Source organism: Oculina patagonica, chromosome 4, assembly GCF_052425735.1.
Source record: "Oculina patagonica isolate OP01 chromosome 4, crgOcupat, whole genome shotgun sequence".
In the NCBI taxonomy this organism is placed as follows: domain Eukaryota; kingdom Metazoa; phylum Cnidaria; class Anthozoa; order Scleractinia; family Oculinidae; genus Oculina; species Oculina patagonica.
Window position 1 is genome coordinate 50873262 of NC_135761.1, and position 16047 is coordinate 50889308.

Below are 16047 nucleotides of genomic sequence, written 5' to 3' on the forward strand. Positions count from 1 at the left end.
ACAGCTGTCAAATGAAAAGGTAAACGCACCTGAGCACATTCCTTAGAGCTCGTTGAAACAATGAAAACACTTCTGATTGGTCGATCTGTAACGCGCCAAAATTTGAACGTGCGTCGGGATGGTTGTCCTGGCCCCTGGGGAATTGAATGTCTGTGCTTTATGCAAACCAAAGATTGTGCACGCAATCGTAATATTTGCAGTTTTTGGATGTATTTCTGTTTGGAGACGACATCAACAGTCTCGGAGCAATTATTTTTCACTTAAAAAAGCATGTTTAATGTATAACGATGTTTAACAACAGAGAATGATCCCAAAACAGCACTCATTACAATTACGTGACACGACCTGAATTTGCAGTCGACTGATCGCAGGTTATACAACGAGCAAAGGAATGTGCTCAGGTGCGTTTACCTTTTCATTTGACAGCTGTAACCCACGTGACCCAAAACACACGTCTTTGACGCCAACGGCAACTGTTTCGTGCGGCTCCGAAAAAACAGTCTACCTAATTCGGTAGTATACGTCCGAGTCAACAAGAACGCATTCAGATGCCGGCGTGGAAATGTGGAAAGGTTTTATTTTGCACAAAGATTGTAGTTTTATTAAATCTGTTTTGTTGTGTGGCGGACAACAAATTCAACAAGCAAAGGATTCGATTTGGAAACTTCTGGCAGGTTTGTTTTGAAAAATGTTAAATTTAGTTACGTATAAACAGATTCTCAGGTAGGCATTCGATTGCGAAGTTTCAACATCAATTCTAATCTTTGCCGTACGAACTAATTAAACCAATCGAAGCATAGCTTAAATTATGTTTCTTCGTAAATAGCTGCTAAAATTTGTGTAGAAACTATGCACCACTAAGGTGCGGGATTGCAGAATATCAAAATATCCGTGAGAAAGCTTCTGATATTATTATCATTCTCTCTCGATATCTTGATATTTTGATATTATCATATTATCAAATCTGGATATCACCTTGATGTCATATTTGATAACACGATGGTACCTTGATATTTTGATATATTATCATGATATTATCAAATCTTGATATCATCATGATATTTTGATATTATCAAATCTGGATTTTACCATAATATCAACACTACACATGAATATGTTATTAGGGCGATCAGTGATATTAAGGTGATCAGTGAGTCCAAAGGGGTTACGCTTCAATCCCTTACATAAAGGGTGTTTCCGAGAGAGTTCGACGTGTGCTAAGCAGAGAAAACATAAGAACCACTTTCTAGCCTGTTAAAACACTGGGCAGTATCTTTAAGAAACCAAAAGACCGAAGGGAATTTGGAATTGTGTACAAAGTCAAATGTGGGAGAGAGCAAAAGATTATGGAATTCGCACGGCGCAGAGCACAAGCCAGGCACAAGATCTAATAACGAAAGCGCAATACTGAGATTTCACGCGGAAACAACAGACCATGACATTCATCTGGATTATGTAGAAATTTTAATTAGAAAGAAATGTCAACAATAGGCAACAACGCCAATTCCTAGAAGCGCTGCATTCTATCCAGGACATTAACTGTGTGAATGAGCATGTGCATTTCCCACAAGTTTATTTAACATTGGGAACATTCCTAGAGACCGGCGGCGTATAAAAACTTATTATGCAAAAACTGAACCAATTTTAACTCTGATGAAGGTAGCAGAGAGTTACCGAAAATTCAGTTTTATACGTTTTAACCAACATTTTTAGATCAGATACAAACCAAAAATGTTTATTACACATGAATATATTTCGTTCTTTAATCCACGAGCCGAAACAAGCACACTACACATGAATATATTTCGTTCTTTAATCCATGAGCCGAAACAAGCACACTACACATGAATATATCTCGTTATTTAATCAATGAGCCGAAACAAGCACACTACACATGAATATATCTCGTTCTTTAATCCATGAACCGAAACAAGCACGCTACACATTAATATATTTCGTTCTTTAATCCATGATTTGAACAAGCACGCTACATATAAATATACCTCGTTCTCTAATTCATGAGCCGAAACAAGCACGCTACACATGAGTTTATATCGTTCTCTAATTCACGAGCCGAAACGGTATTAGGACGTTTCGCCCGATGAACCATCCCGGGGGGGGGGGGGGGGGACTCCCATATTAAAGGGACGGGGATGCTCGTCGGAAATTTTGAAAAGAATCCCTAAAAGAGACCAATCTGGGTATGGCTCAAGCTATTTTAGACCCCTAAAAGATACCAAAATTCTGAAAAAAGAACTTATATTTGTAAATTTCTTCGCATGCAACTCTAAACGAGACTCTGACGGCTAAAAATATTGCCATTTTCCCCAGAACACCCTAAGCGAGACCCAAAGTCCGAAATTTATACCCCTAAGCGAGACGATGAGCATCCCCGTCACTTTCATGTGGGAGTCCCCCCCCCCCCCGGATGAACCATTCAAACCCTTTTAAAAAGTTAGGATTGTTCCGTCCTGCCGATCCAGTGTGTACATGAGAATGTGCTGGGCGCTAAACGCAACAATCCACTAATCAAGACGCTTTTTTTCTGGAAAAGGTTAAGAATCCGATCCAAACAACGCGTCGGTCAACGCGTCGGCCAACCGACAGTCGGCCGACACGTTGACCGGTGCGTTGTTTGGATCGAATACTTAACCTTTTCCTTTTTAAGCGATGACGTCAGAAAATCGCTTATTGTCATCGCAAGACAAACCCGATCTTTTTGTCTGTTTCGGTCGAACAGAAATCAAGTTTAACTTGATAACAAGAAATCGCCGCGTAGAACACAAAAGCAAAATACTCCCGTGCAGTTAAAATGGAACACTACAATGTATAAACGAAAGAGACTAATTACATATGATGGGATCTATTAGAATTAGTAAACAGAAATTTCTAACTCTTATAATAATAAGGGCCGCGGTGGGCAAGAGACCATTTGACCTTACTCGCAGCTTAAAAGCTGATTTCCGCGTATCGTATGTCGTTTATCGGACGTCACACACTACAATATAACGCAATCTACTGTTGTTCAATTGAGCAAATCTACGAAGAAAATGTATTATTAACTTTGCATCCTTGGCCTGTGAATTTATAACTACTGTTAATTCTGTATTTATTTGAATTCCATCATATCCTAACTATGCTATTTAGATAATCACCAACATTGCTTCTTAGGTTTAAAAAATGTACACTGCAATTGGATAACAGTCTTTATCACGCCCTCAATTATGTTAGACCCTTTGTGAAACGTCATCGCTTCTGCATGCACTGCATGCCGTTTATTTCTTATGAATGTAGACCACCTGACAGTTTAGCTTTTTTGTTACAACTGTCGTTAGTGACAGTGTTAGCGAAACCACTCGAAAGCGAAACGACCAGATACGCGTAACGCAAATATATCCAAACTAAGACGATTAAGCTTATATATACTACAGACGCCAAAAAGGGGAAAAACGAATGTATCTGTGAAAAGAGTTTGTTTGCAAGAAACAAAGTGTCTATTGGCGGCGTGATAAATAGATGTATCCATGGGGAGCGTTCGTTTTTAATAAACGCGTGACAAATTGAACTCAACGGTTAACTGGCATCACCAAAGATAAGGAATGTGTTAAATGCTTTATGTTTGATATGTTAAGCCAACAAAACATAAGCTTAAGGATTATCCAGGATTTTATTAGTCCGGGCGAATCGACTCTTAGACCGGGCGAATCGACAATCGGTCCGGGCGAATCGACTTTTCTTTAGGGCGAATCGACTCAGAAATCGGGCGAAACGTCTCCTGGCGAATGGTTCATCGGGCGAAACGACCGCAATTCGCCGAAACTAGCACACTACACATAAATATACCTCGTTCTCTAATTCATGAGCCGAAACAAGCACGCTACACATGAGTTTATCTCGTTCTATAATCATTAAACTGAAACTAATATGCTAGCGCTACATAACATCTTATTGCGGGAAGTTTGGTTAGTGGTTCTAGACGATTGCTATTGGGCAATTTAAAATCGTTTATGGTCAACAACACCATCATAAAATAAAACACCCCTGAAGGGAGTTGTTGAACAAGCTTGCATATTATGGAAACCAACCGTGCCCAAAACGACACTTTTCTCTCTCTGAAAACAACAGGCATTACTTTCCCCATGTGACGAAAGTTTGAGCTTAAGAAATCTCCAGTTTTCCAGCACACTTAAATCCGAAAATCGTGGACTTTTATAGGTCTTTCGAACAGATATTCCCCTTTGAACGCCGGCCACGCAGGCTAGGGGGGGGGGGGGGGGGGCGGCCTATATAGGTATGTGCCGCCCGATAGGGTATGGTTTTTGAGGTTCTCGGTCCTTAAATAGGGTATCATTTTTGCTCCTATTGCCAATGTGATCCTTAGATAGGGTACCTAAATTCTATTAGCTAAAATAAACGCCCAGCTAAACGAAAAAAAGGTATCTTAAAACTGAATTTTCTGTTCAGGTATTAGAAAAGCGATTTTAAAAGGATTTGTGTCTTGCCGTGCGCGGTTAGCCGTTATTTGGGTCGTTACGGAACGCTTCTCCTCCCCTTGAATAGGGTGTCATTTTTCGGTTTTGGGCCTTAAAAAGGGTATCAATTTTCGCTTTCTTTATCCTTAAATAGGGTCAGGGTTTAAGAACCTTGGCGGAACACCCCTATCCGAAATTTATGGGAGTACCACCCCCGGGGTGTTTGCTTGCTTTGTGCTTTTATTTTGATACCTGCTGAACTCGCTATATTGTCTGTTTATTTCAAATTACCACCTGTGTCACGCAATCACCGTGTTCCGGTTTTTGTCACAGTCTTTTTTTTTCCCATGTTTTTTATTTTGTTTTGACTAAACTCTGACCGACGCTAATGTAAAAAAAAATATTTAAAACTAGGCGAGTGTCTAAAAACTCTAAAGATAAAGATTTCTTGGAGACAGAAAGTCATTTTCATGACAGCCGGAACCATGTCCGTGCGAGTACGTATCAAGAAATGGTCTATTGTTGTGTTTCAACTTTTTGGATTAAGCACTAAACAATAGTCCCTTTGTTCTTGGGTGCGCTAAGGGACTTTGGTCGAAGCTAACCGGAAAAGCTCGTGACTAATCGGAAGATTAGTCACGAGCTTTGCCTGTGTTACAAAGGTCACATGCATGAATATTTCGTGCAGTTTTCCCTGGTCCGCAGTCCGGCACAATGCGCTCCGTTCACGGAATAGGTTTATTTCTTCTTTTTGGCCTAGCCTCGTTCTTGAGCGACACTATATCATCTGGTCAATTGTCGAATGAAACCCAGTTGGGAAGATTGGAGTGTTACTTCAGCTGTACAGCGCGTTTTAACGCATCGAATGCTGTGCATCGTCCTTGGGAATCGTGTTTGAAGGTAAAGTGCCAGTTTTATATTACTAGCGACACTACACTTGCAGATACCCGTTACGAAATTTTAGGTGAAATTAAGGTAAAATTCTGGTTGATTTTTGAAACACCAAAATGCTTTAATTTAGTTTCGTGCATATTTTTACAAACCATTTTTTGTCTGTGCCACAAAAACAAATTACAATATTGTTTGTTTTTGTTAACATTCATTTTATCATGACGGCTGATATAATTTTTATATCATAATCGCGACCCGGCAAAAGCGAATCCACATTGTATATATTTCCGTTGTCCATATACGTACAGTCAGCGAAAAAAGGAAGAAAAAAACGTTTGAATAAATAGCCGGTGAATCATGATCATCACGATTTGAAAACATCCGGCAAAAGTAACGCTTCCCTGTTTTGCCTGTTCTGGCCATGGGCACGAATGCAGATAAGTTAATTCAGGATCGTCTACAGGCAGAGTAACAGTATACAACTGAGTGAGAACCCATTATTTCATCTCTCGCACTGCAAAGTACAACTTTAATAATGTCAATTAGGGGTTAATTACTTTTTTTTGCTATCCGGCTCATGCACGCCATCTTTCATCACCTTTACATCAAACCTGAATGGCCTGAAAGTAAAGAGTAAAGAATGAATTATAAGATATTTTTTTCTTTGTAGGCGACCGGAAAAAGCGATAGTATTTCGCAAAATGCGTGACTTATTATTATTAAAAGTTTGGAGGGAAAAAAAAAAAAGGAAAAAAGAAAAAAAAGGAAAAAAAAAAAAAAAAATAGCAAGTACAATAAATCATTCGTCTTGATCCGTATTCGTTATTTTAAAATGGGCATGAGTTCAATTAGGAAAACTTGTTTTAGTGTTGGTTCTTGCCAAGAATGATCAGTGATTAATTATTTCTGGTACACTTATTTAAACCTGAATGAGCTGAAGGCTCATCAAAATCATAACACATGCCAGCATTGGCACCTTCTAGGGCTAAAATAAACCTGCCTTACTCTAGCCTTGAACGCAGACGTATTTCTGGCTGTCGTTTCTCTTCTCCGTCTGCGTTCGCAGGCTAGTCTCACTCCCCCAGAAATTGATTCTTGTACCCGTAGGGTTTTTTTTTTTTTTTTCAAAAATTTCCGTTACCTTGACATAGAAATCTTCCGACGGGGTCTGGGGGTCTTGGATAAAGGCACGCCAGGAATAGATTAGATGTCTTAGATGGTGAAAGTAAAACGTTAGCTCATTAGCTTTTTTTTATTTCGTTTTATTCTGTTTTAGTCACGGATCCACGAAGCTTCTGCTGTTGTCAACAGACGGGTCGTGGGACATATCCTGAGTAAGTTTCATTATACATAAAGCACAACTAAAGAAACTATTGAAAAAAGAAAGGTTCTAGGATTCTCAAATAAACGCCCCCGGCGTCTATTTCAAACTTGACTTCGTGAACCCGGCGTTTATTTGAAGCCGGCGTTTAATCGGGGCCCGGCGTTTATTAAAGGACTGCAATTTTCTGCCAATTTTTCAGATTGATTTATTGTTACCGATCTTCAAAACCAAGGGGTAGTTTGTCAAGGTGGCAAGATTCTTCTCTTCGTTCTGCCCCGAAAAAGTGTCCCTGGGTATCCAAAGGTGATTATTTCCCAATGGTGCACTATTATGGATTGGATAGTTTATGTTGCAATCGAGATTTGTGACAAACAGAATATGTTAACTTGTTAGCCTGACCTCAAATAAACGCCGGGACCTTGAACAAACGCCCACGGCGTTTACTTAAAAACTAGCAATTTTGACCCGGCGCTTAAACGAGGCCGGCGTTTAATCGGGGTCCGGCGTTTAATCGAAAAATACGGTAGCTCTAACGATTTTGCGTGTTCGTTCTTTTCAACCTATTGTGCATTATAACCCATCTATTAATTTTCGCTCGCGCTCACTGGACAAAACACATCACGTGGTACAAAATCGGAAGACGGGTATCAGACAATATACCTCGTCCGATTTATTATCCATCGCCCGATTTTATAAAGCAGAGCAAAACAAACAAAAAAGTCACCTTTTCATGTCTAACTCTTAAATCACATCACAGTGTTGAAAAATTACCTAAACCAATCAACTTGCATTCATTTCAACCGCAGAAACGCCGTGATTATTACAGTGCAACCCCGATATAACGATATCGATGTGCCAAGGGAGCAGTGAAATTATATCGTTATATCGAGGTATTGTTATATCGAGACTCCCGATATAACAATTTATTATACATTAGAATTACTTTGAAACACGTGATTGGTCGAGCGCATTCAGTCAATCTACAGTAGCATGTGAACTCGACATGATAACCCAATATCTGCAGCAGATATTGGGTTATCATGTCGAGTTCAAAGTCTGCCTAGTTTCCAAGCCCCTCGTCCGTGTAGTGCTGTCAACTTGAACTTTTAAAAATATGGCGGAGCGATTCGCCTCCGTTTCCGAAGAGGAATTGAACGTTTTGATCAAGAATATAGATTCTAAAAACACCAACAGAACAACAAAAACAAGTGTAAAAATTTTGAATGATTATCTGAAGGAGAAGAACCTGGAGAAACCACAAGATAAAACCGCTTTGGCCAATGTTCTGACGAAGTTTTACGCCGGCGATAAAGGAAGTTATGGCAAATTGTTTGAAAACGTATAATAAAACAATTATTGAATTCGGTTTTCACATGATATCGTGAATTATCAAAACCTCATGTCTGTGTTATCCGCCTCAGCCTTCGGCTTCGGCAGATAACACAGACCTCGGTTTTGATAATTCACGATATCATTCTCAACCTCATCCAATAATTGCTTAATAGCCGTAAAATAACCGAAAATATCGTTATAACGGGGTAAAATTAAATTGTACTTTTTTACTGCATATCATTTAATTAAACACTGTCACGAATCTTTCATTTATTTTTGAAACATGGTGGGCAGATATCCGTTAAAGTTACAGGAAAACGCAGGAACAAAGGCATCGGCCTTAAAATCCCGGGACGTATACGTTTGGTCACAAGAAGGAGTCAAAGATATAAAATTAAGAAAATATTAAATGAAAGGAGGATATAAGGGGAGATTAATTATTTTTTTTTTTTTGGGGATCTTTTTGGGTTTTTTTTTTGGGGAAAGAAAAAAAAAAAAAAACCCCCTTGGAGAAACAAAACCAAAACCATCTCGGCCAACTGTTCATTTTTCGGACACTCCTTCAGCCTCGGGCATTATCCTCCAATATACCAGCCGCCTGAAGGGGTTTAATTACTAAATACCGTATATTAAGTCGCCGTACTATCAGCGTGATCGCTGACTACTTTCCACCCACGACCGGGACTCAGTTGTCAGCGGACTAGTGTGAATTCTGATTTCAGTTTTTTTAACTTTTCAGTGAGGTCTTCTGTTTATACGTTTGACTTTGACTAAACAAAACATTACAATGAAAACCATTTTTATACAAAAGGAGTAAAAATCTTGATCAACTTTTTTCCCGGATTAGTATTACAGTGCTGCGGGCCGTTTCGTTGACACTAGACAAAGTTCTTTATTATTTTTGAACATATATATTTTTTTAAAAACTTTCTGATTGCTTTTGTTTCAACTGGCCAGGAGTGCACGAACTATGAGAAGCGGAGTTGTGTTCCACGTTCGCCCCCCCCCCCCCCCCCCTCCCCTTCTCGTTTTGCAGTTCGATTGGCAAGTTACTCGCCCAAGTTTTCTATGAGCGATAGTCAACTCGGCTGCGCCTCGTAGTGGGTATTCGCTCGCAGAAATCTCGGGCTCATAGTCTAATTGTTCAATAGAATATTGTATAAAAAAAAACAAATCCGGTAAGTTTTGTTCTTTTATCATCAGTGGATGATATTGTTGGAGAGATGCATTTGGATGTACGGAAAATCACAGATTCTCTCGCTCCATTCAAAATCAACGTCGACGGGCAGAGCGAAATTGTATCTGGATATTTTTTCAACTACCACGACCACAAACCGACTTTTAAGTTAGACTCAAAAGACAAGTCAAGGGTTTCACTGACCGGAGGCCCGCTGAGTGCGACTTATCTTCTGGATCAATTTCATTTTCACGTCTATTGCACGAGGGCGGAAGCTGAAGAGAATACACTGGATGGCTCCCATGTTCCTGGAGAGGTATGTCAAGGAGAAAGTTCTGTTGCCCTCTCGTCCCCAGATCTGCTTGTAATTCTTAGCCAGCTGAGCTTGTGCACGAGAAACAAGTTGCTGTGGGGACACATGATACGATTGGAGGGAGGGAGTTTCGAGTTTAGCCAATCAAATCAACCGTTTGTAACCTCTCGTATTAAAAGGGTTTCTTGACTGAAACGGTTCGTGTGATTGGCTTTTCATTTTGTTAAATTTCAACCGGTTATATCATGTGTCCCCAAAGTCATGCACTTGTTTTCTCGTGCTGAGTCTTCGCCGGCTAATAGAGACAAGCGGCCCTTGGAACGGGAATGATTCAGTTGGTCCCAATCTCGTCCGAAGTCTCCGCGTCAAGGGGAACGTGGGCACCAGGAACGAGAATCGGTTGGCCGGGTACCTTCCTAGGCCAAGAAATTGTGCCCTTCTCGCTTAAACTCACACAACCCCACCACTCTTCAAATCATTTGCAAAACCCTGGATGGTCCCCTGCTTTTAGGACCTTATTGTTATGAACGATAGAGTTACCCAAATAAGATTATTTTTGACAGACCTTTTATAGACGCTGTGCGGACGTAGATAGTCTTATTTGTAGATAGTCTTACATCAATCTTATTTACTTTTTTTTATTTTGAATGTCTTGACTTGCAGTTACATCTCGTGTTCTTCCGTAAGAACTACAAGTCTTACAGCAAGGCCGTGCACAGATTCCAAGATGGTCTTGTCACGATTGCAATTCCTTTGGTGGTAAGTAAATAGAGGATAATACCTGGTTGCTCTGAGATATGAAATTTATCTTCGATTGTTCAAATTGAGTCAGCGCAGCGAATGAATGAGATATCGATTTAAACACAAGAAGATAAATTTCATATCTCCAAGCTATCATGCTTTTTTGTTTATTATATAAACCTACAAATAACGTGGTTTTTGACGATTTTCCGAAGATTTCGGAAGATTTTCAAAATTTTGTACGAAGGTCGTACGAATGTTTCCGAACATTTCTCGAACTTTTCCGAAAATGTCCGAAGATGAGTGCGCGAAAGACTGAAATTTCCGTTTGAGTGTTGAGCTCGAGTGCGCGCAGCGAACGAGTCAGATATCGAGTTGCATACGAGAAGAGAAATTTGTATCTCTAAGCAACCGTGTACTATTTTGTTAATTTTTTGAACATACTCAAGACAAAGTTAATTGACGATTTTTCAAAGATTTCGGTCCTTTTTTCCGAAGTTTCATAGTGTATAAACCACAGTTTACATAATAAATTTATTTAACAATGTTGTTTGTTTCGGATGGCAACCACACCCAGCACTGACGGACGAAGTGCTGATTTGTTTTAATACATGAACATTGGAGATAGTCGCGCGACACTATACATGGGACCTGGTACCGTCAGACAAAGACAGGACTTAAACTCAATAAGCTAAAAGAGATTCTTGTATCACACACAAACCTTGATGTTTTGTTTTTCTCAGGTTGGAGAGGACGACAATGACAACCTTCAAATAGCAAAATTCTTGTCTTTTGTTGACTATATCTCACCTGATCAAAGTAAGAATTTTTTTGTCACAGTAAGTGTTCTCTAGCTATGGCAGTATGGACTGCTCTTTGAGATAGCTCAATATAGGTCCACACAGCTGGTTCTTCGTTTGGGTGCCTGCAGGCTTCTGTAGACTTTAAAGTTTCATACAAGATGTAACACGAAAAGAGATCAGGGAGGGTATCTCCCCGGAATTCATGGCGGGGATCGTCCATGAAATCCCGAAGTCCTGTGCTTATTTTAGTGGTTTAATTGGGGAGGAGGGGGGAGGGTGAAAGGGGTGGGGGTGTGGTTTTTGTCGGTAAAAGGTTGACTAATTTAAAACCATTTCATTTCAAACCGTTCCAATTTTTTTCGTTTCTTTCTCCGTTTCTTCTTGTTTTTTCTTTGCCTTTTTATTCTCTCTACCTTCTACTTTGTACATCTTTCTTCTTGCCTGAAAAGTTTTGATCTTTATCAATGGAAAGCCTGGAGTCAGAATGCAGTCAATATTCAAAATGGACAGTCCTGTGGACAGATCTATCCAACCTCTATTAGTTGCATATCGCAAGAATCTGCTAACGTGTAAATTGGTGACGTCACAAGTGGTTGAATGGCCATTCCTCAAAATCCCAGGGAAATCCGGGCTTAGCATATTAAGGGTTAATACGTATTGAACTTTGTTTCAGATTTGGGTTGTTACCTTTGGGTAATCATTGTACAGTATTTGACACAAAGTACGGCATATCACTTTCACTCTGTACCTGGTTGAAGCGCGATTCTAAGATTCTAAGTGGACTTTCTAATTCTAATATTCTAAGTGGACTGAGATCTTACCACTTCGTCTCCCCTTCGTTATGACCGTCGCTACTGCCAGCTACACAGGCTACCTTCAACCGTTCTAGACATTTTAACCATGTCACACTATTTTAATAGAAGTATAGGTCGGTTTCCTACAACGTGTGGAGTTTTCTTCAATTAAGAAATGGCTTGTAACCGTGTAACTGTTTAATTTCTCTGCGAACGTACGAGAACTATCAACGTAGTTCGTCTTGGTAGACGAACTTGGCAGATTCTTCGTCTGGACGGATAATCCGTATTTATAGATAGACGAATTATCAGACGAACTAGAAAATGCTCGCCTAATTAAAATGCAAGTTCGCTCAGACGGATCATCCGTTTCTAGTATAAATCCGCGATTTCCTTTTAAGGGTTAACGCTTTAAAGGAAATCCTGGATTATTTTCCAGCACCAAAATGTTATTAGAGTTAATTCTATACTTCCTAGCTTAATGGCATGATGCATTTCTTCCTGCAGATCGTACAGTGTCCACTACTACTTCAATCCGGCAGTTAGCGACCTCTGTGTTTAACAAACATGCGCAATACGACGCGTACCGGGGAAAGTTAGTGGAACCTGTCAAATGTGAGAATTGTTTGGATGTCTTTGTTTTAAAAGAACCAATCATCATTACTGCTAAACAGGTAAGCGCTGGACTCCAAATATGGATACAATGTCAAAAGGCTTGGAATGAGTGTAGGCCTACTCGGTCTACAATAAGTGTAGCTCCGATATCGATAACGTACTCTTTATTGCTGAGACCTAGAGACCCCGGTATAACGGGAACTTAGCAACACTCGTTAAATGCTCAGCAATACTTGATCGATTAATTGTAGTTCCACTGTATTCTTCTTTGGGTTTTTACCATAGTTATAACTATAACAAATTTGAAAAGAGAAACAACAAAGAGCAACTTAAAATTCATTGAAGAAATTAAAAGAACCCTATGTAGCGCTGGTGTCAGGAAAATATAATAATAATAATAATAATAATAATAATAATAATAATAATAATAATAATAATAATAATAATAATAAATAAAAGATTTATATAGCGCCATATCCATGGCTCATGGCGCTTTACAGTAAAAATATTATTAAAAAAAAGTGAAATTTACTTAAGAAATTTACATCAGTGATAAAAGGAAATACTAACAAATAAAAGCGCATTGGGTGGAAGTAGTCGGATAAGCCCAGCAGCTAACTGGACACAATGCAAAGCGCGCGAGTGACGTCATGACCTAGACAAGACTCAAACCACAAAACCACAATGGCGGACGATTTTCTTAAAACACGTTATTAAACAGTCAGTGTTCCTAAAACAATTTTTGGACACAAACTTTGTCTAGATTCCCTCTATTTCTCTCAGAATACGCTGATGTTGTCTGAACCGAGGGGGTGTAATCATTTGCGTTTGTATTCTATTTTTTTAAACCTCGCGCGCGCGCTTCGCTATTTTAAAAATTGGCGAGGCTAAGATTTTAAAGCCCGGCTCGGCCAAATAACTCGACTCCCGGAGAGCGTTTGAGCGTTTCCAATTCGATTAGAGGAGCAAAAGGTTGATGGGAAATGAATTTTACAGTCAAAATGTTCTCAACATTGAATACCTTATATTCTTGCTTTTGTCTAGATGACAGAATTTCGGAAAGCGCCCCACTGTGTGGAAAATGACTGGGCGTTTTGAAATCGGTAGGTGATGAATTTGTTCTTGTAGTGAGCTTAAAGGGGCAGTATCATGAACATCACTTCAAAAGCCTAAAGTCAAAAGAAATATTTACATAAATGGAAACCTAAAAATAATGGTCTTACTAGCTTTGTTAAAAATGACTTTAACAGTCCACCAAAGTAAGGAAATATGTTCTATCATGAGTTATACAGGCATGAGATTTCAATCAAAAATTGAAAAGTCTGCCTGCTGTCTTGGATAAATCGTTAAAAAATAATTACATTTTGCTCTTCTTTGAATGATTCAATTAATATCTTCATCTTGGTGTTCTATATAGGCGCATCTCTCGAATGAGCGAAGCTATTTTAGCACCGTTAATTTTGGCCACAAATGCATCAAAATACCCATGATGCTGCTTCTTTAACCTATTCAGTGCATTTGTACAGTTTTAAACTTTAGTCCGGCATGGAGCCTTACAATGTATTATCTAACATGTGTCTAATATATCCCATACACTGTTTGATTATAAAATATAATAAAAAAAAAACATTTGGTACTTACGAAAGTCCGCTTCGGATAACAACAAAATTTGAAGCTGCTGGAGTCCAGGAAACCAGAGAACTAAGTTCCATCTTCTATTCTTTTATCTAGCCCGCCCCAGGAAGGTGCCTGAGAACGAAGACAGAACGCCCAGGACTAACCTTATAGAATACCTATTTAATGAGTGAAGTTAATACAATGTTTGCAATCATTTCTATCCAATTTATTATCTGTTGGATTGGAGGGTTGTCCAATACACCCAAACTGGGTCGATAAGAGCGAGGAATGTTTATATTTTCATTTTGTACTCGCCCTTGACATCCGGTAAGGCGGATCGACGCGTACAAGTACTCTTGACCAATCGATCCAGTTCGATGGCACGTTTTAAGAACGAGGAAGGTTCATATTTTCATTTTGTGCTCCCCCTTGACTTCCGGTAATGCCGATCGACGCCGTGCGACTCGTGTCGAATCGACAAGCACTCTTGACGAATCGATCCAGTTCGACGGCACGTTTTAAGAACGAGGAAGGTTTATATTTTCATTTTATACTCGCCCTTGACATCCGGTAAGGCGGATCGACGCCGTGCGACTCGTGTCGAATCGACAATCGATCCAGTTTGGGTGTATTAGACATGGGTGATGAAACGTAGAAAAGTAGAACTGGAGCAAGTGAATAATTACAATTTAACGCCACTTGTTGACTCTTGGGTTTTTTTTTTATTAGCATTTAAGAAGCTAGGTCACGGGGATTTCGCAGATTTTTAGCTAAACTGTTCTGAAGTTAGTGGCTGCCAACTTTACCCATGAAAAAACATTATCTTTGAACATCTTAAGAAAGATACAGTAAAAACCCGCGTATAAGAACACCTATTTTGGCGGTTCAGGCTGATTTGGTTCTTATATAAAGGGTTATAATCTGCAAAATCAGCCTGTAAGTGTTCTTAAGTGTTCTTAAAAAAAGTTTCTTAAAATAAGGAACATACTAGGCTACCAATAGATGAAATCAATATATATGCACACAATTGTATTTTAATTTTAATAAAATTTATAAATCAAGGCAATACTGTACTGTAATTAGGGTGGAACTATTATGTGTGCAATGAAAAGTAGTGTTGATCTTTGATATTTTTCCATAGAAGAACAACTTTCATTTTTCAGGCTAAATGTGTTCTTATATAAATGGTACTTTATTTCCTAAAATCAGGCCTGGATGTTCTTAATCCACTTGTTCTTATACGCGGGTTTTTACTGTATAACCTTTATATTCGGACAGAAATCCAGCCAAGGCTCTAAATATGGGGATTTTTAAAGACGCGCGGAAACAACTTGAAATGTTAAGCCTTAACTTTTAAAGTTGCAATCCATTTCCATTTGAGCCATCCGCAGCCAAAGACGCTCGTTAATTGTTTTACTGCTCTAATATAACAATTTTAAAAATGGACTATTATTTGTTAGGTTTCTTGTGACAAATATAAATGTTGGCTGTTCAAAAATCTGGTTAAATCCTTGACAAATCTCCTTAAATAGATTTTTCAATGCTTTCGAGTAGATTGGCAATCGTTATGAAATTTTTGTACCAGGTCACATTTTGAAATTGAATTTTTATCAATTTGTAAAAAAATAAAATAAAAACTCTCTGATGTAGGTCCTTGTAAGTCTCTTCCGCATGCTACTCATTTTAATCCCTGGGCTGAAGAGAGAAACTGGGACTAGTAGAGAGGAAGACTGGAGACGAAGGGGTCCTTTTTTGCTCTGCTCGGTCCCAGTCTCTCTTCCGTTAGAAAGGGAGTTGACTGCGGGGGAGGCTTAGTCATTGTACAGATCATCCTCTCACGGGAGATGTACGTCAGCAGACGTTTAAGTTTTACAATAAAAATGTTAGTTCTCTGTTGTTGCTGTTGTTGTTTGTTTTATTATTCTGTTTTTAAATTCGGGGTTTTCGTGTCAAAACATCTGAGATGTT

At 39.1% G+C, this 16047-nt stretch overlaps 1 protein-coding gene across 2 annotated transcripts; it reads left to right on the forward strand.

Moving 5' to 3' along the window:
* The first annotated feature begins 510 nt into the window (after positions 1-510).
* LOC144650479 (carbonic anhydrase 2-like) lies at positions 511-15975 on the forward strand. 2 transcript variants are annotated; one of them, XM_078510161.1, is made up of 8 exons: positions 511-674; positions 6640-6697; positions 9223-9512; positions 10173-10268; positions 10994-11069; positions 12355-12521; positions 13507-13565; positions 14194-15975. In XM_078510161.1, the coding sequence occupies exons 1-7, from the start codon at positions 549-551 to the stop codon at positions 13558-13560; spliced, it is 867 nt and encodes a 288-aa protein (XP_078366287.1). In that variant the 5' UTR covers positions 511-548; the 3' UTR covers positions 13561-13565; positions 14194-15975. The 2 variants fall into 2 exon arrangements, with proteins under 2 accessions (XP_078366287.1, XP_078366286.1); XM_078510160.1 differs by lacking the exon at positions 511-674 and adding an exon at positions 5141-5372.
* The last annotated feature ends 72 nt before the right edge of the window (positions 15976-16047 follow it).